This window comes from Arachis hypogaea, chromosome 13, assembly GCF_003086295.3.
Source record: "Arachis hypogaea cultivar Tifrunner chromosome 13, arahy.Tifrunner.gnm2.J5K5, whole genome shotgun sequence".
NCBI classification, from domain to species: domain Eukaryota; kingdom Viridiplantae; phylum Streptophyta; class Magnoliopsida; order Fabales; family Fabaceae; genus Arachis; species Arachis hypogaea.
In genome coordinates this window covers 127,966,038-127,991,446 of record NC_092048.1, presented here as the reverse complement: position 1 = coordinate 127,991,446, position 25,409 = coordinate 127,966,038, and the positions used below count along the sequence as shown (strand labels likewise).

At 38.2% G+C, this 25,409-nt stretch overlaps 3 protein-coding genes across 11 annotated transcripts; 2 read left to right on the top strand and 1 right to left on the bottom strand.

The window, feature by feature from the left end:
* Nucleotides 1–9,622: 9,622 nt before the first annotated feature.
* LOC112735391 (inactive TPR repeat-containing thioredoxin TTL3-like) lies at nt 9,623–11,660 on the top strand. Its single transcript, XM_025784929.1, has 5 exons — nt 9,623–10,500; nt 10,589–10,784; nt 10,866–11,038; nt 11,117–11,450; nt 11,544–11,660. The coding sequence occupies exons 1-5, from the start codon at nt 9,623–9,625 to the stop codon at nt 11,658–11,660; spliced, it is 1,698 nt and encodes a 565-aa protein (XP_025640714.1).
* A 648-nt stretch (nt 11,661–12,308) lies between these two features.
* On the bottom strand, nt 12,309–13,876 carry LOC112733320 (PLAT domain-containing protein 3). The gene is made up of 2 exons (XM_025782247.2): nt 13,027–13,876; nt 12,309–12,935 (listed from the first exon to the last, which is right to left on the bottom strand). Exons 1-2 carry the CDS (start codon nt 13,096–13,098, stop codon nt 12,462–12,464), a joined length of 546 nt encoding a protein of 181 aa, XP_025638032.1. The 5' UTR covers nt 13,099–13,876; the 3' UTR covers nt 12,309–12,461.
* Nucleotides 13,877–15,578: 1,702 nt separating this feature from the next.
* On the top strand, nt 15,579–21,400 carry LOC112733318 (probable serine/threonine protein kinase IREH1). Of its 9 annotated transcripts, XM_072212488.1 has the most exons (12): nt 15,579–15,947; nt 16,024–16,146; nt 16,413–16,504; nt 16,619–16,694; nt 17,211–17,761; nt 18,262–18,350; nt 19,050–19,101; nt 19,214–19,270; nt 19,375–19,548; nt 19,647–19,764; nt 20,738–20,823; nt 21,018–21,400. In XM_072212488.1, the coding sequence occupies exons 5-11, from the start codon at nt 17,624–17,626 to the stop codon at nt 20,788–20,790; spliced, it is 681 nt and encodes a 226-aa protein (XP_072068589.1). In that variant the 5' UTR covers nt 15,579–15,947; nt 16,024–16,146; nt 16,413–16,504; nt 16,619–16,694; nt 17,211–17,623; the 3' UTR covers nt 20,791–20,823; nt 21,018–21,400. The 9 variants fall into 9 exon arrangements, with proteins under 9 accessions (XP_072068589.1, XP_072068588.1, XP_072068587.1 ...); XM_072212487.1 differs by lacking the exons at nt 16,413–16,504; nt 16,619–16,694 and having other exon boundaries at nt 17,211–17,288; nt 17,533–17,761; XM_072212486.1 differs by lacking the exon at nt 20,738–20,823.
* Nucleotides 21,401–25,409: the final 4,009 nt, after the last annotated feature.

The window sequence follows — 25,409 nt, the reverse complement described above, 5'->3', positions numbered from 1 at the left end:
GTCGGTGTACTTTATGCCGGAGGATACGGAAGGGCCGATCGTGGTGAATAATTATTACTTGAATTCGATGATGGTGAACTGTTCCAGAATCGAATGTCAGGGTATCCTGTTGTTAACCGCGGGTGTTTCGGGTGATGACCAAAGGTTGGATCAGATTTCGGTAGTGTATGAGTTTCCGGAAGTGTTTCCCGATGACATTGATGAATTTCCACCTAACCGAGAGGTCGAGTTTGCTATTGAATTGGTGCCTGGGGCGGGACCAATCTCAAGTGCTCCTTATAGAATGTCACTATTAGAAATGGCCGAGCTAAAGTCTCAGTTAGAGGAATTGTTGGGTAAGAACTTTATCCGACCAAGTGTTTCCCCGTGGGGTGCTCCAGTGTTACTGGTAAAGAAGAAAGATGGAAGTATGCGGCTCTGTGTGGATTACAGGCAGCTGAACAAGGTCACCATAAAGAATAAGTACCCATTGCCGAGAATTGATGACCTCATGGATCAGTTACAAGGAGCTGGGGTTTTCTCCAAGATCGATTTGCGATCCGGTTATCACTAGATAAAGGTGAGGGGTGAGGATATCCCTAAGACCGCTTTCAGGACTCGTTATGGTCATTACGAGTATACTGTAATGTTTTTTGGGTTGACGAACGCTCCTGCAGTGTTTATGGATTACATGAATAGAGTGTTCCGTCCGTTTCTGGATAAATTTGTTGTTGTCTTCGTCGACGATATACTAATTTACTCCAAGATTGAAGAGGAGCATGCGGAACACTTGCGGACCGTGTTGCAGATTTTGAAGGAGAAGAAACTCTATGCGAAACTGTCTAAGTGTGAGTTATGGAAGAGTGAGGTGAAGTTTTTGGGTCACGTGGTGAGTAAGAAGGGAATAGCCATAGATCCAACTAAGGTGGAGGCTGTGATGGATTGTAAGCAACCAACCACAGTAACTGAGATAAGGAGTTTTCTAGGTTTAGCTAGCTATTACCGAAGGTTCATCAAAGGCTTTTCGCAATTAGCCTTGCCGTTGACAAAGTTAACCCGCAAAGACACTCAGTTTGTTTGGACTCCTGAGTGCGAGGAAAGCTTTCAGACATTGAAGAAAAAGTTGACCACTACACCTGTGTTAGTGTTACCTGAGCCGAACGAGCCTTTTGAGGTGTACTGTGATGCCTCACTAAAGGGTCTAGGGTGCGTGCTGATGCAGCATCATAATGTGGTGGCTTATGCCTCGCGACAGTTGAGACCTCACGAAGTTAGTTACCCTATGCACGATTTGGAACTTGCTGCGGTTGTGTTTGCCTTGAAGGTGTGGAGGCATTATCTCTATGGGGTTAAGTTCCAAGTCTTATCTGACCACATGAGCTTGAAATATCTCTTTGACCAGAAAGAGCTTAATATGAGGCAAAGGAGGTGGATGAAATTATTGAAGGACTATGACTTTGAGTTGAATTACCATCCGGGAAAGGCGAATGTAGTGGCGGATGCGTTAAGTCGGAAGTCGTGTTAGTAAAGGTTGAAGGCCTTTACATCCCTGCTGATTTCATAGTCCTGGATACTGGAAAGGAAGAGGATGAATCCATCATCCTAGGAAGACCTTTCCTGGCCATAGCAAGAGCTGTGATTGATGTTGACAGAGGTGAAATAGTCCTTCAATGGAATGAGGACTCCCTTGTGTTTAAAACTCAAGGATCTCCTTCTGCAACCATGGAGAGGAAGCAGAAAAAGCTTCTCTCGAAGCAGAGTCAACCAGAGCCCCCACAGTCAAACTCTAAGTTTGGTGTTGGGAGGCCACAACCAAAATCTAAGTTTGGTGTTGAAATCCCATATCCAAACTCTAAGTTTGGTGTTGGAGAGTCTCAACAAAGCTCTGCACATCTGTGAGGCTCCATGAGAGCCCACTGTCAAGCTATTGACATTAAAGAAGCGCTTGTTGGGAGGCAACCCAATTTTTATTTATCTAACTATATTTTCCTTAGTTATATGTCTTTGTAGGTTCATGATCATGTGGAGTCACAAAATAAATATAAAAATTGAAAATGGAATCAAAAACAGCAGAAGAAAAATCACACCCTGGAGGAGCATCTGTCTGGCGTTCAGCGCCAGAACAGAGCATGGTTCTGGCGCTGAACGCCCAAAATGGGCAGCTTCTGGGTGCTGAACGCCAGAACAGGCATGGTTCTGGCGTTCAACACCAGAAATGGCACACAAATGGGCGTTGAACGCCCAAAATGGCCACCAACCTGGCGCTGAACGCCCAGAGTTGTGTACAAAGGCATTTTTACATGCCTAATGGGTGCAGGGATGTAAATCCTTGAACACCTCAGGATCTGTGGACCCCACAGGATCCACTCAGGATCTGTGGACCCCACAGGATCCCCACCTACCTCCACTCACTTCTTCTCACCACTCTCTTTCACACAACCCCATAAACACTCTTCCCCAAAAAACCCTTCACCAATCACCTCAAACTCTCTTCCCCATCACCTCTTCACCACTCACATCCATCCACTCTTCCCCATAAACCTACCTCATAAACCCCACCTACCTTCAAAAATTCAAAACCAATTTCCCACCCAAACCCACCCATATGGCCGAAACCTTTCCCCCCTCCCTTCCCTATATAAAGCCCTCCATTCTTCATCAAATTCACACAACACACCCCTCTACACTCCTCTTGGCCGAAACCAAATCTCCCTCTCCCTCTCCATATTTCTTCTTCTTCTATTCTTTTGTTTATTGCTCGAGGGCGAGCAATATTCTAAGTTTGGTGTGGTAAAAGCATAGCTTTTTTATTTTTCCATTACCATTGATGGCATCTAAGACCGGAGAATCCTCTAGAAGAGGGAAAGGGAAGACAAAAGCTTCCACATCCGAGTCATGGGAGATGGAAAGGTTCATCTCCAAAGCCCATCAAGACCACTTCTATGATGTTGTGGCCAAGAAGAAGGTGATCCCTGAGGTCCCTTTCAAACTCAAAATAAATGAGTATCCGGAGATCCGACATGAAATTCAAAGAAGAGGTTGGGAAGTTCTAACAAATCCCATCCAACAAGTCGGCATCCTAATGGTTCAAGAGTTCTATGCCAATGCATGGATCACCAAGAACCATGATCAAAGTAAGAACCCGGATCCAAAGAACTATGTTACAATGGTTCGGGGGAAATACTTAGATTTTAGTCCGGAAAATGTGAGGTTGGCGTTTAACTTGCCCATGATGCAAGGAGATGAACGCCCCTACACTAGAAGGGTCAACTTTAATCAAAGGTTGGACCAAGTCCTTATGGACATATGTGTAGAAGGAGCTCAATGGAAGATTGACTCCAAAGGCAAGCCGGTTCAACTAAGAAGATTGGACCTCAAGCCTGTAGCTAGAGGATGGTTGGAGTTCATTCAATGCGCAATCATTCCCACTAGCAACCAGTCTGAAGTTACTATAGACCGGGCCATCATGATCCATAGCATCATGATTGGAGAAGAGGTGGAAGTTCATGAGATTATACCTCAAGAACTCTACAAGGTGGCTGACAAGTCCTCCACTATGGCAAGGTTAGCCTTTCCTCACCTCATCTGCCACCTATGCAATTCGGCTGGGATTGGCATAGAGGGAGATATCCTCATTAAAGAGGACAAGCCCATCACTAAGAAAAAGATGGAGCAAGCAAGAGAGCCCAGTCATGGAGCTCAAGAGGCGCAAGAAACTCATTTCCATGAGATCCCGGAGATGCCTCAAATGCACTTTCCTCCACAAAATTATTGGGAGCAAATCAACACCTCCCTAGGAGAATTGAGTTCCAATAAGGGACAACTAATGGTGGAACATCAAGAGCACTCCATCATGCTTCATGAAATAAGAGAAGATCAAAAAGCAATGAGGGAGGAGCAACAAAGACAAGGAAGAGACATAGAAGAGCTCAAGGACATCATTGGTTCCTCAAGAAGGAAACGCCACCATCACTAAGGTGGATTCATTCCTTGTTCTTACTTTCTCTGTTTTTCGTTTTCTATGTTATGTGCTTATCTATGTTTGTGTCTTCATTACATGATCATTAGTAGTAGTGACTTTGTCTTAAAGTTATAAATGTCCTATGAATCCATCACCTCTCTTAAAGGAAAAATGTTTTAATTCAAAAGAACAAGAAGTACATGAGTTTCGAATTTATCCTTGAACTTAGTTTAATTATATTGATGTGGTGACAATGCTTCTTGTTTTCTGAATGTATGCTTGAACAGTGCATATGTCTTTTGAAATTGTTGTTTAAGAATGTTAAATATGTTGGCTCTTGAAAGAATGATGACTAGGAGACATGTTATTTGATAATCTGAAAAATCATAAAAATGATTCTTGAAGCAAGAAAAAGCAGCAAAGAACAAAACTTGCAGAAAAAAAAATAGGCGAAAAAAAAATAAAAATAAAAAGCAAGCAGAAAAAGCCAAAAGCTCTTAAAACCAAGAGGCAAGAGCAAAAAGCCAATAACCCTTAAAACCAAAAGGCAAGGGCAATAAAAAGGATCCCAAGGCTTTGAGCATCAGTGGATAGGAGGGCCTAAAATGAATAAAATCCTGGTCTAAGCGGCTAAACCAAGCTGTCCCTAACCATGTGCTTGTGGCGTGTAGGTGTCAAGTGAAAACTTGAGACTGAGCGGTTAAAGTCAAGATCCAAAGCAAAAAAAGAGTGTGCTTAAGAACCCTGGACACCTCTAATTGGGGACTTTAGCAAAGCTGAGTCACAATCTGAAAAGGTTCACCCAGTTATGTGTCTGTGGCATTTATGTATCCGGTGGTAATACTGGAAAACAAAGTGCTTAGGGCCACGGCCAAGACTCATAAAGAAGCTGTGTTCAAGAATCATCATACTGAACTAGGAGAGTCAATAACACTATTCGAAATCTGAAGTTCCTATAGATGCCAATCATTCTAAACTTCAATGGATAAAGTGAGATGCCAAAACTATTTAAGAGGCAAAAAGCTATAAGTCCCGCTCATATGATTGAAGCTCTGTTTCATTGATAGTTTGGAATTTATAGTATATTCTCTTCTTTTTATCCTATTTGATTTTCAGTTGCTTGGGGACAAGCAACAATTTAAGTTTGGTGTTGTGATGAGCGGATAATTTATACGCTTTTTGACATTGTTTTTAGTATGTTTTTAGTAGAATCTAGTTACTTTTAGGGATGTTTTCATTAGTTTTTATATTAAATTCACATTTCTGGACTTTACTATGAGTTTGTGTATTTTTCTGTGATTTCAGGTATTTTCTGGCTGAAATTGAGGGACTTGAGCAAAAATCAGATTCAGAGGTTGAAGAAGGACTGCTGATGCTGTTGGATTCTAACCTCCCTGCACTCAAAGTGGATTTTCTGGAGCTACAGAACTCGAAATGGCGCGCTTCCAATTGAGTTGGAAAGTAGACATCCAGGGCTTTCCAGCAATATATAATAGTCTATACTTTGGCCAAGAATAGACGACGTAAACAGGCGTTCAACGCCAGCTCTCTACCCAAATCTGGCGTCCAGCGCCAGAAAAGGAGCCAAAACCAGAGTTGAACGCCCAAACTGGCACAAAAGCTGGCGTTCAACTCCAAGAAGGACCTCTACACGTGCAACACTTAAGCTCAGCCCAAACACACACCAAGTGAGCCCAGGAAGTGGATTTATGCATCAATTACTTACTCATGTAAACCCTAGTAGCTAGTTTATTATAAATAGGACCTTTCTCTATTGTATTAGACGTCTTTTTGACCATCTTGGAATGCATTGTTCTTAGACCATGGGGGCTGGCCACACGGCCATGCCTGGACCTTCACTTATGTATTTTCATACGGTAGAGTTTCTACACTCCATAGATTAAGGTGTGGAGCTCTGCTGTTCCTCAAAGATTAATGCAAAGTACTACTGTTTTCTATTCAATTCATCTTATTTCGCTTCTAAGATATCAATTCGCACCCAAGAACGTGATGAAGGTGATGATTATGTGTGACGCTCATCACCATTCTCCCCTATGAACACGTGCCTGACAAACACTTCCGTTCTACATGAAATAAGCTAGAATGAATATCTCTTAGATCTCCTAACCAGAATCTTTGTGGTGTAAGCTAGAATGATGGCGGCATTCAAGAGAATTCGGAAAGTCTAAACCTTGTCTGTGGTATTCCGAGTAGGATTCAATGATTGAATGACTGTGACGAGCTTCAAACTCGCGAGTGCTGGGCGTTAGTGACAGACGCAAAAGGAGGGTGAATCCTATTCCAGCATGATCGAGAACCGACAGATGAATAGCCGTGCCGTGACAGGGTGCGTGAGCATATTATTCAATGAGAGGAGGGGATGTAGCCACTGACAACGGTGATGCCCTTGCATAAAGCCAGCCATGGAAAGGAGTAAGACTGATTGGATGAAGATAGCAGGAAAGCAGAGGTTCAGAGGAACGAAAAGCATCTCCATTCGCTTATCTGAAATTCCTACCAATGATTTACATAAGTATCCCTATCCCTATTTTATTAATTAATATTCGAAAACACCATTATCAATTTATATCTGCCTGACTGAGATTTGCAAGGTGACCATAGCTTGCTTCATACCAACAATCTCCGTGGGATTCGACCCTTACTCACGTAAGGTATTACTTGGACGACCCAGTGCACTTGCTGGTTAGTTGTATCGAAATTGTGAACCATGGTATTGGCACCATGTTCTTGGCGCCATTGCCAGGGAAAGAAAGAGCCATGAATTTTACATAATCAAAGTGTAATCACGATTGCACGTACCAAGTTGCTCACGTTGCCAGGGATTGTTTGAGCCTGGACATCACAATTTCGTGCACCATTGATTTTGGTACATTTTGATTGATTTTGAAAAGAGTTGAAAGTGGCTTATTTTGAAAATGGCACCTTATGGTTTTGTATGAAAACACGGTTTTTGGGCATAATTTGATGGGATATAACTTGGACTACGGATCTCTGAATTGTACCAAATCTGTTTAGAAATGAAATTGGATCCGGGATGTCCATGCCGTTCGAAGAACGGGTGAAAAACGATTTAAAATGAGAAAGTTATGTCCCTCGGAAGATTGGGGGTTGAATTTGTAAATTTTGCAGCTTTTAACTTAGAAATTTTTAGCAGAATGACCCCCGCGCGTAGGCGCACTTGGTGCATACGCGCCGTTCTTCGAGAAAGCACCATCCACGCGTGCGCGTTGTGTGCGCGGGCGCGTCGGTGCGCTGCACCAAATGCCCAGCCATTTTCCCGAAAGTTGTGCTAGAGTTGTGCCAGTTTTGTGCCTGGGGCGCAAAAGCACCCATGTGTACGCGTGGCTGACGCTTGCGCGTCGTTTGGCTAATTTTCAATCCACGCATTCGCGTGTATGACGCTTGCGCGTCGATGAGTTTTAAGGCCATCCACGCGTGCGCGTGGAGTGCGCGTACGCGTGGTCCTGCTTTCATCCCAAAGTTGATTTTTGAGTTTTAAAAGCCAAATTTCATACTTCTAAGCCTCCGATCTCACCACTTATGTCTTGAATCATTATGATATGCCTAGCATGAGAAAAAGGGCTAGTAAATGTGGTAACTTGCGAGTGAAGTAAGGGGAAAAATGAATGATCATTGAGGATCAAAGATGATTATGTGAGATGCGGAGGATGGCGGTGGAAGTGATTGTTGTGCCATGGACCGAAGGGCCGTAATTATTAATGAATTGACTGGTTATGGATTTAACCGTGAGCCAGATGGCTAGATTATTGCCGTGTTACGGCGGAGCCATGATTATGGCTAAGTATAAATGCATATATGCTGTTGAATGAATTGTGAATGTTTGCACTTCCACCATCGGAGATGAGGGTTTCCCTGGGAGGAAGTAGTGGCTAGCCACCACGTGCTCCAGGTTGAGACTCGAAGCTCTTTTAACCCTATGTCGTAAGTGTGGCCGGGCACTGTGAAAGGCTCGGATGAGCTCGCCCCCGTAAATATTCACCAGTGAGGGTGATGGATATCAATCATGATTATGATCAAGTTTATGATGAGTATAACTCGAGTTGGGGATGCGCGACAGAGGGACAATCCAATGGTTAGCTACCAGGACTTGTCGGGTTGGCTCTATAACCGACAGATGATATCATCAGCCACTAGGGACAGGCATGCATCATAAGCATACTACATGAATTGTTTGAGATTGCCTATTTGACTGCATATTACTTGCTAATTGTCTAAATGCCTTATTCGATCCTATTTGTGAATCTCTTGTCTGATATAACTGTGTTTGCTATATTATACTCCTGCTGGTGGTTGGGAGGTCTGAAGGAATTGGAAAGGGAAGTATTAGTTAGACTGAAGGATCTTTAGTCAGTTGCCACTTACGGTTTAGTTTGTTTATAAGCTTTGATATTATCTGGAGGAAGTTCTAGGATTGCCTTCGACTTTCCTCTATTATTATGTATTATATATGTGGAAGCTGTTACCGTACTGGGGACCTCTGGTTCTCACCCATGCGTATTTTGTGGTTTTCAGATGCAGGACGCGAGGCTTCTCGTTAAGGCATGCTGGAGACTTCCGGATTAGCGAAGATATTTGTTCTCGGGGCTCTGTTTTGGTTTATATGTTTTGCATAGATACTTTTATCTCCATTATATAATACAAACTGTGATGACTCCTTCTAGAGGGGATTTTGGAGAATAGATTTCTGTATTTGTGTCCCTTTGGGGTTTTCCTTATTTTATTATATGTATATATTGCTATGCTCGGACCGGTTATCTTCGCAGCCGGATTTTGAGTCTTGATATTCCTGTTTTTGACACTTCTTTGTATATATATGATCTCGCGTTAACTTATCCCTGTTCGTTACGTTATCGATCGGAGTGTTGCGCTTTCGAGTTACGGTTTTTGTTTACCCCTTTTTCTACAAAGGCTCCTAGTTATAATCAATTATTCATACTACTAAACGTACTAAATTTTGGTTTTAGAGGTCGTAATAACTTGTCATCTCTGAATTATGACTTAAGCATAAGACTCTGTATGGTAGGGTGTTACAAGGTTAATGGTCCATATCGGGTACTTAATGTATTTCATAAATGGGAAAATATTGAAAACCATTTTTTTTCCACCAACAACTACTGGTAATCCATTGAATCAACCTGTCCAAATGGAGCTCGACCTATTTCAGATAGAAGAGTCAGGTTTTTCTGGTGGATTGAATGAAAAAGATGTTATTGGCAGAGGCCAACATAGCTATAAGCTAGGAGTTTTGATGATATGCGTGTTACAGTTTTTAGACCGTTAAGCTGGATTATTATGTAAAGGATCCCTATGGATATTGAAACTGCACCACCAAACAAAACTGAAAAGCCAGCTGTTGCTATCGTTTTCACTTTTTTCTTAACAAACTCACTTATTCCATTGCATTGATAATAAATATATCCTGCCATTTCGTCTCTTGTTGACATTCAGACTTGAAGGAGTTGCCGTTTTTCGAGATGTTTAGTCCTGATTTATAACCTTGTTCATGTTGCATTAATTAGTTTTCATTGTTTCATCATTTATGGACCAAGACATTTAAGCAGCCATTCTTGTCTTGTCTTAGCTCCTGCTTTAGCTTAAGAAATCATCGATAGAACATCCTCAACATAAGATCACCAGAAGATGGGAGATATATTGCCGCATAAATATGGTTGCTGCTTAGTATTCTGGAGACGCGGAACAACCTCGGAGACTTCTACTCCCATTGCCAAAATCAATGACAACAATTTTGTGAAGGAACCGAACCCAAAAAACATGAAAAGGTATGGAGGTGGCTCCAAAGATGCATCTTCGGTGCCAACAACTACGTCCAAAGCCCAGGATTATTCATCACGTTCTAACTCCTCCAAGCCTCATCAATACAAGCCAACTCTTGCTGTGACCGAAAATAAAGTACGAGGCACATCAAGAGTTTCACCTGCTGAGGGCTATGTCACTCAAGGAAAGAGGGTGCCCCAAGAAGCCGTTGGCATATCTGGCGAGCTCGAAAGAATGATCATGGATCACCACAAGTCCAATGGAAGCAGTACCCTTGTTAGAGCTTCATCAAGCAATGTCATGCTGGCTGGTGATTTAGGTAACCTGAGGCAACAGAGTACCAATTCAAGCAATAGTGCTGTGGGCAAACATATTAGGCAAGAAAACCCAGACCCGGTTGCTTATAACGGAAGAAACACAAATCCTACGGAGCAAAATGTGGCCAGAATAGAAAAGAAAGACTCTGCTTCTTTTTGCAGAGCACTATCTATTAGAATGGATCCAGAGCAGTTGAAGATCATGGGAAATGAAGATTACAAGAATGGGAGGTTTGAAGAGGCTTTAGCTTTGTATGATGCTGCGATTGCGCTTGATCCGAATAAGGCATCGTATAGGAGCAACAGAAGTGCAGCATTAACTGCACGTGGTAGGCTCTTGGAAGCTGTGTTTGAGTGTAGAGAAGCCATCCAAATAGAGCCTCATTACCATAGAGCTCATCATCGATTGGGAAACTTGTACACAAGGTTAGTGTGATATGAAAACGTGCATGTGGTTGGATACTAACTTGTCAATTACAAGGGTGTTGTCATACTCACTCGTTTGTTTCTGCAGATTAGGGGAAACAGATAAGGCCCTTTATCATTATAAACATGCAGGACCTGAGGTTAATCCAGAAGAGATTGCAAGAGCAAAGAATCTTCAGCTCCAGCTAAACAAGTGCACCGAGGCTCGCAGGTTAGGAGATTGGAACAACCTCATCAAGGAGACTAATAACGCTATATCATGCGGTGCAGATTCCGCTCCACAGGTGAGCAACTTCTATCTTACACATACATGCATGATGCATGTGCATTTGCTGATATGATTCTGGTTGTGGCTGTACTGGAAGATATTTGCATTGCAAGCAGAAGCATTTTTAAAGCTCCGAAGGCATCAAGATGCAGACGAAGCAATGTCAAAGGGTCCAAAGTTTAAAGTTGAGGATTGTACCAAGTTCTTTGGAGCCATAAGCAATGCAAATTTGTTGGTGACTCGGGCTCAAGTTGATTTGGTTGCTGGCAGGTTAGTGTCTTAAAACAAGTAGAGTGGTCAGTGGTGAATATTGATTTTTAAGTGCTTAATGGCTTAAGTGTTGGGCAGATTTGAAGCTGCATTAGAAGCAGTTCAAGAAGCAGGTAGGCTAGACTCAAATAACAGGGAGGTTAGCAAAGTGATGAGGAAGGCGAAAGGCATGGCAGCTGCAAGATCAAACGGCAACAACCTTTTCAAGGAATCGAAATTCTCCGAGGCTTGTGCTGCCTATGAAGAGGGTCTTGCCCATGATCCTTATAACTCGGTTTTGCTATGCAACCGAGCTGCTTGTAGAGCAAACTTAGCTCAATACGACAAAGCTGTGGAAGATTGTACGGCTGCTCTTAGTTTGCGCCCATCTTACACCAAGGCCAGGTTGAGAAGAGCTAATTGTAATGCAAAGGTATTCAATTTCCTAAACTTCAATTTCCATGTTTTTTATAAAAAAAAAAAAGAAGAGAAATTGAACTGTGATATATTTATGGTGAAATTGCAGTTGAAAAAATGGGAAGCTGCAATACAAGACTATGAAATATTGGTAAAAGAGACACCGGAAGATGAGGAAGTAAGCAGGGCTTTGTTGGAGGCCAAAGAGCAACTCAGTAAAAAGTAATTAGCCAGGGCCTTACTTGTATGGTATAGTTTAGATGAGAAGATAGTTAGAGAAACAGCTACCTCCAATATATGGAGGAATTGCATCATTAATGTCCAAAGATTAGGGCCGATTTGTTTATGGACTAGTATACATTTGATTTGTTTGTTTGTTAAATTCGTAATTTGTAAATAGTAAATTGAATGAATAATATTCGTACAAGCTTGTACATTTTTTCCCCTTAGTCACATGCAAATTATTAAATAATTATGTTACGTTGAGACCCTAAATCTCGCGGGGGTATGTCTTTCACATTTTCTAATGTGCCACTGCGACCGCGAGATTCACATGTGACAGGCCTAACATGAAGAACTGGTTCAATTAAATATTTAGGTGATTGGATTTTCAAAATGGAAGCAATAGTAATTAGGTTGATTTGGATCTCTACATTCCTTGCATCAATATATTGACTTTGACACCTAATTGCTTGGAGTAAGATCCATGGGGGGTAATGCAGATAACAAGTATTAGGGTTTATCCTCCCGCGCAGCGATGTGATCACCACGTAGCCAGCCTGCCATATTTTGAATACAACATTATCGAGAGAGATGAGATCTACCACTTTCGTTATTGTTCGTATAAAAGAATTTATGATTTGTACCATAAAAAGACTCACAAAAAGATCATTTTTCATTTCATTATTATTAGGCAACATTACAAAGACTCGCAAAACAGTAGAGTGTTGCCTAAAGGAAAAGCTCTCAAAGTTGCCCCGAAGCATTCAAGCATTACAACAACAAAACAGCACTGACCGGAGGCACATCATAGAGACATGGATAGACTGGCTCCTCCATTGTTGGGCCTGGGGCGAGCCTGGTCCAAGCTGTACCTACACTTATTCCTAGCGGCCCAAAGCTGATAGGGAGCGGTATCAACAGCAAGCCACTGCTCCACTTCGAACTGCTCTTGAGCGCAGGAGACGTGGGGCCCAGTGGTGGTGACCTCGACGTAGTTGCAGTACCATCCGTGATGAGAACCGGCGCCGTCGGAGGTGACATTAACGGCGCATACAGGTGATTCGAGACACGGTCCCCTGCCGCTGAAGATGTCGAGGTTGCCGCGTTCGAAGTAGTTGTAGTTCTTGCCCATTAAGCCTCCCCAGGCCTGGAGGTTGTTGATGTAGATGTAGTAACCGTACTTGTCGTATAGCTTCAATCCGATCTTGGAGTCCGTTCCCCCTTTCAACACCGATCCCGTCCTAACGTACACCGTAAACACGCACTCCGCATCAGAATCCTGCGTACATCACAATATTATATTCATTCACATTCTTACGCACGAAATCAAAAAACGATATATAGATGAGATTGGAGGGAAGTGTTCTTACGGATCTGATGGTTGCGGCGAACGAGAGAGACAGTAGAAAGAGGAGAGAGAAGAACGCTGTTGAGGAAGCCATGCTTATGTGATAAGTGTAAGATCCGCATATAGTTATATATTGAAAACAGACAGCGTGGGTCACATGCTTGCTGGATTCAATCAACTCCTCCCTCACAAAAACACTTTCTCTTCATTTTCTCTCTTACATACATATACAAACCATTGATTTTTAATTTGTATCAAAACATTAATTTAACAAAACAATTTTATTTTTATTGAAATAAAATTCATTTCTCTTATATTTTGTTTGTATTAATTTAATCGAAATGTGTCGAAAAAAGAAATACACGTTAAAAAACAACTATACTACTTTATATATACTATATATACACCTGAAAGGCTGAAACTAATGACTCATATATAATAAATATCTTAGGAATATAATCGTAAGTAATACAAGTAAAAATATACAACATTAGTAATTTATACTGATTTTTGGATAAAGTATACTTTTTGTCTTTAAAATTTGACAAAAATTTTAAAAATATTCTTAAGTTTTATTTTATTTCAATTTTGTCTCAAAAATTTTCTATTTGTATCAAATATATTATCGGCTCTACGGCTTAGAGGTCGAGTTAAGTAAAGACCCTCCGTAAGACCTCCTAAAGAGGAGAGAATTAGCATTTCATCTAAGGGGCGAAAGCCAGGGTTATTGGATTTCTTATTAGTTTCGTCTACCTTAAGGGAGTAGGATCAGACTCAATTAGAAGGCATTGCTTCCTTCGGATCATAATCTCTTCTACTGGGAATAGATCTACTGTCCTCTATCGAATGAGATAAAGCTCAATGGCAATCACAACTAGATCTGGGACCCCTTCTCCCTCGGGCTAAAGCCCTTATATATATCCGATCTTATGGTGTGCTAAAGAGTGGGTCTAGTATCCCAAGGATTGATTAAACTAAACAGGTAAAGGTAAACGACTAAATTTTCAAAAAATTTAATACCAATCTAACAATAATGTATAAAAATTATGTTTGATTTGCTTATGTTGAGGGTTGTTCTTATGAAATTATTGTTGAATTGGTTTTAAAATTTTTGAAAAATTAGCCATCATGAGTATATTTGATGCAAATCGAAAACTTTTGAAACAAAATTGAAACAAAATAAAACTTAAGGATATTTTTAAAATTTTTATCAAATTTCAGAAATAAAAAATACCCTTGATTTTTTCTTAAAGTTTGATTAGTAAAGTAATTTGATTATTCCATTATAAAAAATTTGACTATTTAACATTAATTTTTTTAATTATTGATTATTTTATTAAAAAATATGTAAAATAAATATGAATATATACATATATATTCATATTTTTTTAATACCATAGCTCAAATAATTAAAGTTATGGTCCAAAAGAGTTGGTCCATTATGTGAAAGCTATCCAAATCTAAAAAGATCAATCTTAAAGCTATATGGATTAACCTATTCGACATAGTTAAGGCACGAGTACCACGATATATATGTGTCCGACCTGACTTAGGCGGCAAGCAATAATTTGTCACCTTACTACTTATGGTATTATCTATAGATCAATAACTATCACAATCTGAAATAATTTTTTATGATATAAAGGAAGAAAATCACCCACTATCTATTTACAGAAGAAGTGATGATCAAATCATTATTCTCTATAAATATTTTATCAAATTCAGGTACTTTTCAATTCTATTCTACATAAAACCTAATTAACTCTTTATTAACTTAAGTATTAGAATCTTTTGCAGGTACCTCTTACTCACTATTCTAAGATTGAGGTGAACTGAAGTTATTGTCAACATCTTCACCACCATATCTAACCATATCACTCAAGACCCAATCGCATATAGTCCATTTTAAATACGCCTCAAAATAATTTTATAATAAAAAAAATTCTTTTGTACTTACTAATTTTTTTAAACCTTCTTTATTTTTCATATATATAATTATATACTTATATATTACTAAAGTTATTTAATACGACTAGATTGAATGGAAATAAACTACTATAATAAAGAACTAAACTTAATACTAGAAAATAAACTATGTAAATTATTTACACATCACCTTTATCTACTAGATTATGATTGGTTTTATACTTTTGTAGTGGTATTTATTAATGTATGACACTACAAGAAAAAAGGCCTATGGCTACGCTTTTTTCTTGCCACGCTTTAAAAGCGTGGCCAAAAGTGGTCGATGGCCACACTTTTATGAGGATGGCAATAGATTAGAGATTTGGCCACTTTTTTTCTTACTACGCTTAAAAAGCGTGGCGAAAAGGGTCTACGGCCACGCTTTTATGAGAGTAACAATTGATTCGAGATTTAGTCACGCTTTTTTTTGTAACGCTTAAAAAACGTAGCCATAGAGGGAAACAGGCACGCTTTTAAAGCGTGGCGACAAGGTTTTGTTAGGGTGATGTTTTAAAAGCGTGGCCGTTTCTTGTAACTTTTTTGGCACGCTTCAAAAGCGTGGCCAAAAGGTCCTCCAAACAACAAAACGCTGCGTTCCTTCATGATTTTAAACGCTGCGTTCTTCTCCTTCATTATTCGAAATTAAAGAACCCCTTTTCTCTTCAAAGAACCCCTTTTCTCTTCAAAGAACCCAGAAACCCTAAAAGCTTCGAAGAACCCCAGCCCCTCATCCCAGCCCTCCGCGAAGAACCCAACCCTCCAAAGAACCCCAGCGCTCGCAATGCCTCCGTCGTTACTCTCTTTTTCGGAACTCCCACCATCGCTGCTCCTTCGGCGGTGACTCTCGTAGGTGGTTACTCTTTCGGCGCTCACCGTCCGTCGCAAGCCCTCCGTTGATGGCCAAAAGAAACCCTTCCGTGGAGCTGTTTTGAGACCTCTGGCATCATTGCTGGTTTTTCTCAGATTCCCTTCGCCACCGTGAGCTTTCTTTCTCTCTTCCATTTTTCTTTTTTGGAATTTTCTGGGCCTAGAAACAATTGCTGGTTTTTCTCAGATTCTCTGATTGATATGAAAGGGAAGCGCTAGGGTTTTTTTATTAGTATAAGGTTTTCCTTTGCTCTCTGCTCGTCGACTCCCCTGCTCCTTCTCCCAGTCCCGATTGGAGATGCCTCTGAAGGTATCTTCTATTGTCTTTTGGTGTTTTATTTTTTGGTTGTTTATTATTTGGTTGAATTGTGTTATGATTATGTAAATTTTCAGAATTCATGATTATGGATTTTCAACTGTGTGAACTATGCAGCTGTTATTTTCTACTTTTTGAAATTAAAGCTTTAATTTATATTTATATATAAATGCTTCTAATTTGTTTGATCAAATTGTACTTAGTGAGATAATAACCTTTGGTTGTATTGTTGTTAACCATCCTTTATCATCATTAAGTAGGTACAAAAGTATAAGATAGTGTGAGGAATTAATTTTAAAGTTAAGATAGAAGTAATGGCGAGATAGCCATGGATGAATATCATCGCTACAAGGTGCAGTACTTCAAATCACCTGAATCATTAGCTTGTATGTAACAATTCAAGAACAGAGAAATTAGGCATAATCATTTTGATTCTTCTGAAAAAAGAAAAACATTGATAATGCAGAAAGATGTTGAGATCATGAAGGATTTAAACATGGATGCTTATAGATTCTCCATCTCTTGGTCCAGAATACTACTAAGTAAGAAACATGACACTAGTTTACTCTTAAGTTTGCAAAATAATTGTAAGAGTTAATCAAAATGGTTCGCGTCATTTTAGTACTCGAAAGATAAAACACTTTAAATTGGTCCTATTGAGGTCTCTGATTTTTAGAAGACCAAATTAATTACATGTGATCTTTTCAGAGACCATTGAAACTATTATCTCTTAATTAACTTAATATAATAGATTTGAATTATCTTTTTAAGATTATTAGATTGTTAATTTGTTATGTGGGGAAAATTAAATACATTTCTAATTCTCTCTCTTTCCTTGTCTCTGTCTTTAAAGGGAACACCAAGTAAAAGTCCAATATGAAAATGAAGACATGAAGTCATCAACATATTATATAGCTTGCTATATTGTGATCTTCATTAATTTAAATTCAGTAATATATATTTCTTATTCTTACTTATGTCATGTTATTCATCAGAGTGAAGTGGTTCATTAATTATTATTAAGTTAATTAAACGTTAGATCCTTTGGTTAATTGCAGAGGGAAAGCTCAGTGGAGGTGTAAATAAGGAAGGAATCAAGTACTATAATAACCTCATCAGTGAGCTACTAGCTAAAGGTTCATCATATTGTATATGTGGCTAAAATATTTGATTATTTAATCCAATCTTTTCTTTTTCTGTTTCAATAATTTAGGCCTAAAATATGATATTAGTACCTTCCATTTGGAACTCAATGTAGATATTCAACCTTTTGTGACTATTTTACATTAGGACATCCCTCAAGTCTTAGAAGATGAATATGGTGGCCTTTTAAGTCCTAAGATAGTGTAATTCAAATTTCTTACTTATATTTGTCAAAAGATTTTTAAAGAATTCGGAGACAGAGTGAAGCATTGGATCACAGTCAACGAGCCATGGTCTATTGGAAAATTCGCCTACGCAATTGGAGCTTATGCACCTGGAAGATGTTCATCATGGCAAAACCTTAATTGCAGTGTTGGGTGATTCTGCCACTGAACCTTATATAGTGTCACATTATCAGTTACTAGCTCATGCAGCTGCTGTTAACATCTACAAGACTAAGTATCAGGTTTTGTTATGTTTATTGTATTATGAAAATGGATCAACCTGAATTAAGACTAGTATTGAGACCAAAATCTTCATTTTCTTTTTTGTTTGTAGGAAACTCAAAAGGGTAAGATAGGGATAGAAATAAATAGTATGATAGTACCCTTTGCAATGCCAATGATGTGTTAGAATTGCTTGTTTCTTCAGTACATGACATGCTTATTCATATCACCAACTCACTTTTGCATATTTGTTGTAATTTCACAATAACTTTAGTATATTTAAATAAGTTATACTAGCTGTAGAATCAATGAGATGTTTATTTGGAAAACATAAAGAAGAATAAATTGTGACGAGTATACCTAATTGACTATAAAGTTTTATTAGGCATTGGATATATATCTTGCATGCAGCTTTTGGGTTTTATAGCATACCTTTTGCCAGGATTTTTGCGTTTCTGTTCTTGTTTACTGTATGGTTTAGCTCTTACTGACAGATATTTCTTTTTGGGGGTGTTTGTAGACTATATTTGATAATATTCTTAATCGTAAGATACCATGGCCTGCAGTTCCTGAAGAAATGAGTCCTGAAGCTCAAGATCTTATTGATCGGTAATAATCATGTTATGTTCATGTTATATGTATCTGGCAATTGCAAACTGTTTATTCTGGTAAGCATTTTAGAATATGAATGCTTTGTTTATGTTTCCAATACTGAGTATGCTTCCATTAATTTGGATATTTTAGCTTGACTGCTTAAGCTGAAGATAGCATTTGCGAATGTATATTGTTCAGCAATCCTGGTGCCATACTTTATCTGTTAAATATGAACTTTATGTTAATAATCTTGTGACAGTGACCACTACTGTTTCACGTTTCACATGGCATTATCCTTAAACCATGAGAACAGGCTTCAACTAGGTGGGGCTTTTTGGGAGGGTAGATGTGCAGCCTTACCCTCACATGCAGGAAGCTGTTTCAAGTATTTGAACTTATGTCACAAAGCAACAATCTCGTTGTATTTGGTGTTCTGAATGATTTGACTGTTGTCAACTACATAACAAGCCCATGATTCATTTTTTACCCCCTCTTAACTGTGACTTTGTGTAAAAATGAAAATATAATTATAATCTGTACAAAATCTAGGTTTTATTCTATCTAAAGCTTTTTCTTTATGCTCCCTTAGCTGGATGCCGATCTGTTATAAATTATGGTTTTTTGTCCTGCGTTATTGTGCTAAATTGAAGTCACGATTAGGATAGAAAAATGAATATTTTCTTGGATTAGTACCTGAAATGTGTTTATTTACAGATTATTTACTGAAGATCCTAACCAAAGACTTGGAGCTAGAGGTGCATCAGAGGTGATTTAATTATTACTGTATTAGCATACAGATGCTTGTTCCCCATTTTTATGATCATGTTTCATTTTACTTGCATTTCAAACGTCACATTGATAGATGCTTAATTATCCAGGTGAAAGAACATGTTTTCTTTAAGGATATAAATTGGGACACACTTGCTAGACAGAAGGTATGTAATGCTTCTCAAGTCATAATTTTTGTTCATTGTACTGCATGTCTCTTGATGTAGTAGATGTTGTATGCTGAACAACATAATAACGTTCTGGTTTGCAGGCTGCGTTTGTTCCTGCTTCTGAGAGTGCTCTAGACACTAGTTACTTCACTTCTCGCTACTCATGGAATACTTCAGACGGTCTTGTATATCATGCAAGTGATGCTGAGGATTCTAGTGATGCTGATAGCTTAAGTGGTAGCAGTAGTTGCTTGAGCAATCGCCAAGATGAAGTGGTACTGCATTTATTGGTATCTCTAAACATAAAATATTAACTGTCACATCAATTTGAAGTTTGTGTGATGACTTTCTCCTGTGAAAAATATACAAACAGGGAGACGAATGTGGGGGTCTTGCTGAGTTTGATTCCAGTTCATCAGTCAACTACTCTTTTAGTAATTTCTCTTTTAAACAGAGGGCAATGTTCGTGGATGAGATTTGGCATGCTACAGGTGACAATGCTTCTGATATTGATTGGAATGCCAAGCGCACTGTCTTGGCAGGAATATACTTGACAACCGAGATTTATATGCTGACAGATACATCTCGTTTGTTTTTCTGCCCCTTCTTTCTGAGCATACAAATTTTCTGAGCATACAAATTTTCTCGTATTTTTTCTCCTCGTTTGTTTTTCTGCCCCTTCTTTGCATTAACGATCCTTGATTCTGGGGGATGGGGGGTTCTTAATCCTTTTTCATTTATATCAGTTTCATTTTGTGAAAAACTAAAGTAGACAACTAACTGAGACTTGGGCTAGATACTTTACTGTGAATTCTTATCCAGATATGTATTACAGGTTTAGACACAATAGACAATACTAGTAATAGTTGAAAAGTACAAATTGGGAAAAGTACAAATTGTTTCAATTAAATACAAAGCTAATAGATAAGATACTCGTATTTATATGCCTAGGTGCGACGAGAAATCCCTTGAGAATTCATTTTGCAAATGTGCTATGGTCACTCGCGGATATAAAATTACAAAAACATCATACAGATTTATATACATATGGTTCCTTTACTGGAACGTAGTGTTAAGTATCCATCTGCTTGTACGGTAACATAATGTTATTTTTTTGCATGGGAGAATATGCTTTTGTCCTGCTATTTTGGGTGACCAAGTTTCTTTTATATTGTGTTGTGTCTCCATAACTTGGCTAGCTGCAATTTTTTAGTTTTTAATTTGGGTAGAACCTTTCAACATCATGTTTTTGTGATGTTTGTCCCTTTCTCACCTTTTTTCTTTTGGTTCATATTACAAATTTACAACTCACTCACACTACACACTTACACACTTACACACTTACACACAACCCTATAAGGGGTTCACCGTCTGTTTGTTCTTTTCTAATTTTTGGTTTATATCTAACATTTAAATGGATCTGTCAATGTGGTGTCATTTACATTATCTGAATATTTTCTGTAGAAATTTTCCATTCAAGTAAGAAAAATGAAATGCACACTAGCTTCACTCATTGATATAATTAGTACAAGAGAAAGCACATAAGTAGGGTAAGCCATAGTTATGAATTCTTTTTATACAGCTGCTGTTGTCTATGTTTATCTATTACTTGAAGCCATTATCACTTGGATTTCCTTTTCTAGGCTTGAGTTCTTCATTAGACTAATTTATGCATAATTTAATGGTCTTTAACTTTAGAATCAATAAAGTTCTTAATTTAACACAGTGTGCTTGAATTGTTCAGAGTACTGTGAGAAGTATGCTAAAGCTGAAGATGTAGGAGCTGCACCAGAAGAGAAATCAAGTGATGATGAGGAAATAAGTGAAGATCAATATGATTCAAGTGATGAACAGGTTGCTGGTAAAGCAGATCCTTAGCTGCTTCAAGTGATGAACTTGGAATTGTGGTCAAAGGGGGGAATGCCCCATATTGTTGTTCAGTTTCATGTCAATGTAAATAATGTACCATTGATTTCCTGATGCAATCTTAGTTTCTTGTTGTGGCACTTTCAAATTGATGCATTGTGCTTTTTAGCTTAGCGTGGTACTACCATAATATGCACAAATACTCTTCGTGTAACTCATTTAATGCAATGTTCACAACTATTCATCTTTTGATCTTTGAAACTTGTAGAAAAGTCTTCAAACAAATTGATTGATAATTGTCATTGTCTAAATTTTACACTTATCTATGAATTTTGTAAGATTTTATTACGAAAAAAAAAAAACAACAGAACCTGAATAAACTTATAGCCACGCTTTGAAAGCGTAGCCATATTGTACCGCAGTCATCAACAGCTACGCTTAAAAAATGTAGCGATATCTCTTGCTATTGGCACGCTTTAAAAGCGTAGCGATATCTCTAGCTATTGGCACGCTTTTAAAGCGTAGCGTTATCTCTTGCTGTTGGCACGCTTTAAAAGCGTAGCCATATCTCTAGCTGTTGGCACGCTTTAAAAGCGTAGCCATATCCTAGCTATTGGCACACTTTAAAAGCGTAGCCATATCTCTCACATATGGCCACGCTTAAAAGCGTGGCAATAGATAAAAGCGTGGCGACAAAAAAAGCGTGGCGGTAGGTCACCAAAAGCGTGGCGATAGAGCAACCGGCACCCTTGCAGTTGTGACCCTTTCAAAAGCGTGCCGATAGCTCAAAAAACGTGGCGAAAAGCTATCGTTACACTTTTTTTGACTTTTCACCACGCTTTAAAAGTGTAGAAAAAAGCTTGTTTTCTTGTAGTGTGAATACTATTATTAATGTATCAATACTATTAGTATTCTCGGTACTTCTTGTTTTATTGGATATTGTGTGATATTAGTAGATCACAGTTGTATAATAGAATATGAAGAGATAACTAGTATAATTTTTTTTCTTTTTGGGTATATAACTGTACCTTTTGTTTTTATAAAAGTGTGATTTCTCTATTAATGCAATAGATACATGCATTTCTCTCTTTTTTATCTTGCATAGCAGAATTTATTTATTTTTCTACTAAGAAATCTGCAGCTCAAAATAGATTTCATCATGGTGCGGTGAGTGTGGAAGAGCTGCAAATATTATTAAGCAAGAAGTGTGAACTTTGCCCCTTATTTCTGCGACATCCATGGTAGATCGAGAAGCTGGAGTGGAGAATCTAGAAAATTCACAACCTGCAAACATTTTCAGTGAGTGATTTACAAAATATCACAAGATTGATGAATCAACTTGCTAGCCTTCAGACACAAGTAGGGAGATCAATATTGAACTCGATTCAAGACCAGATCAGACAAGTCTCTTCTACCTCCATCCAAATGAAAGTTTAGGTTTATCACTAACTCAAACTTCTCTTACAACTCGAAATTATCACTCATGGGTAGGGGTGGAAAAAGGCCAGGCGGCCTGCCAGGGGCCTGCAACCTGGCCTGTGTTTGGCCTGACCTGGCCTGGCCTGTTATAAAATAGGTACAGCTCCAGGCTCTTTTAAAAGCCTTAATACATTAATAGGCCAGGCCCAGGCTCACTAATTAGCCTTATAGGCCTGTCAGGCCTGCCTGGGCCTGTTAAAATATAATTAAATATATAAATAATTATTTATTATTAATAAAATTATGAGGTATTTTAAATTTATTATATTTTATTATAAATATTTTTGTATATTTTAAATATGTTAAAAGTTTAAAATTTTTTACAAATATTAAATATATGACATATTACATGTAACTATTTTTATTAAAAAATAATTTTTTTAAATAATATTTTTATTTTTGTAAAAAAAAATTAGCAGGCCTTTTAACAGGCTTCAGGCCAGGCCAGGCTGAATAACAGGCCAGGCCTAGTACTTTATAAAGAGCCTATAACAGGCTGCAGGCCAGGCTCAGGCCAATCAACTGTATGACAGGCCAGGCCTGTTAAGAGCAAAGCCTGGCCTGGCCTGGCCTGGCCTGTTTCCACCCCTACTCATGGGCAGGATCGGTTTGACTATCCATCAAATCGAAGAATAAGTTGAGATTCATTGATGGAAGCATTCTGAAACCTGAAAAAACTGACTCAACTTATGAAGTTTGGGATAGATGCAACACCTTTATACTATATGGTTGCATTTTTCCTAAGTACAGAGATTCTTCAGAGTGTTCTTTGGTGTAATGTGGCCTCGGAGCTCTGAAATGATCTCAAGCACAAATTCTATGAAGGTGATTTATTTCAGATAACTGATCTTCAAGAAGAGATGTTTACGGTGAAGCAGGAAGATCTATCCATCACTGCATATTTCACTAAACTTAAGGGAATTTGGGAAGAACTTGATGAGTTCAAACCAATCCCATCATGTGCTTGTGGAGTATCATGCTCATGTGGACTAAAGATCATAAGAGAATATAGAGGCCAAGAATATGATGTTAGAATTTTGAGAGGGTTAAATGAGTAGTACAACACAGTGAAATCACAGATTATGTTGATGGTGCCACTGCCCAGTGTGAATTCCATCTATTTTTTGCTTTTGCAACAAGAAAGACAATTAACCAACTTAGATCAAAGTAAAAAAAGAATGCTTGTTAATGCTGTCAATATTGGAAGAACTGGTAATGAAAACAATAGAGAGTTTGGTATGATCTTGAATGCAAATTCTGGTATCACAAATCGAGGTGACAAAGGCGGACGTGGCCGAGGCTGAAGTAGAGTTAGTAGTGGAAGAGGAATGATGAGAAGTTGTTCTCATTGCGGGAAGACTGGACACACCATAGAGACCTGCTACCATAAGCATGAGTTTCCTCCTCATTTGTAAAAAAATTTAGAGTAGCAAATGTGAACAATATGATTGTTGTTGATAAAACAGGTGAAAATAGCAACATACTTGATGTGTGTTCAACTCAAGAGGAGAATAGTAAGAGCCTAGACAACTTATTTTCTGAAGATAAAAAAACAAGCATTGATTTCTCTATTCCAGCAACATAAAAATGATCTTGCTCATAGTTCTCTTCAAACACAAGTCATAAACACAGTGATAGCTCCTATAGCAAGTATACACCATATTTTATCAGTTTCTTACATTCCTTTACAATATATAACTGGATAATTGACACAGGTGCCACTGCACATGTTACTTTTTCTCTTCATACTTTTCACTCTCATCATACAATAGATCCTATATTAATCAAAGGTCCAAATAGAATTGAGACCACATCAACCATTAGTGAAACTATAATTTTAACCCATGATTTTTACCTTACAAATGTATTATATGTGCCCTCTTTCAATTTTAATCTCATATCTATGTCTGAAGCAACTAATTTTTTACCTTGTCAATTCTTATTTAACAATACACACTGTGAGATACAGGACAACCTTTTCTTGAAGATGATTGGTCATGTTAGACAAAGAGGTAGCTTGTATATCTTCAATTCAAATGCAACTTATGTCAACTTAGAAATAAAGAATAGAGAATTAGTCAACACCAATAATTCAGTTAGTGTTAATGCTATCACAGACACTATAAATTATAAAACTTGGTATTATAGGTTAGGACATGTCTCAATTGATAGGTTACAAGAAATGAAAAAGAGTTATCTTTTTATTGTATTTCCATTAAAAGATGAACCTTATGAACCATGTCATTATGCAAAACAAAGAAGATTGCCTTTTCATTTGAGTAAAAAAAAATCTTGTCAATTTATTTGATTTAGTTCACATGGATATTTAGGGACCTATTTCTACTCCATCTTTTGCTGGTCATAAGTATTTTTTAATAATAGTAGAAAAAAAAAGCAGATTCACTTGGCTATTTTTTATAAAAAATAAAAGTGAAACTTCTTTTTTTTTTTCAATAATTTGTGCAACTAATTGAAATCTAATTTCAAACAAAAATAAAAAATATCAGGACTGATAATGGAGCTGAATTCATCATGAGTTCCTTTTATGAAAAATAGAGAATAATTCATCACACTTCATGTGTTAAGACACCTCAACAAAATGAAGTTGTAGAATAAAAATATCAAGATATTTTGAATATTGCTGGGACACTCATTTTTAAGGCTCATATTCCTGAGGAGTGCCAGGGGGCAGCAACTTTTGTAATTTGTAGCCATCAAGTAGCCATCAATGATGATTTTAATGGTGTGAGATTTCATCCAATGGCTAGAAATTATTCACTTTTCTTTTGCT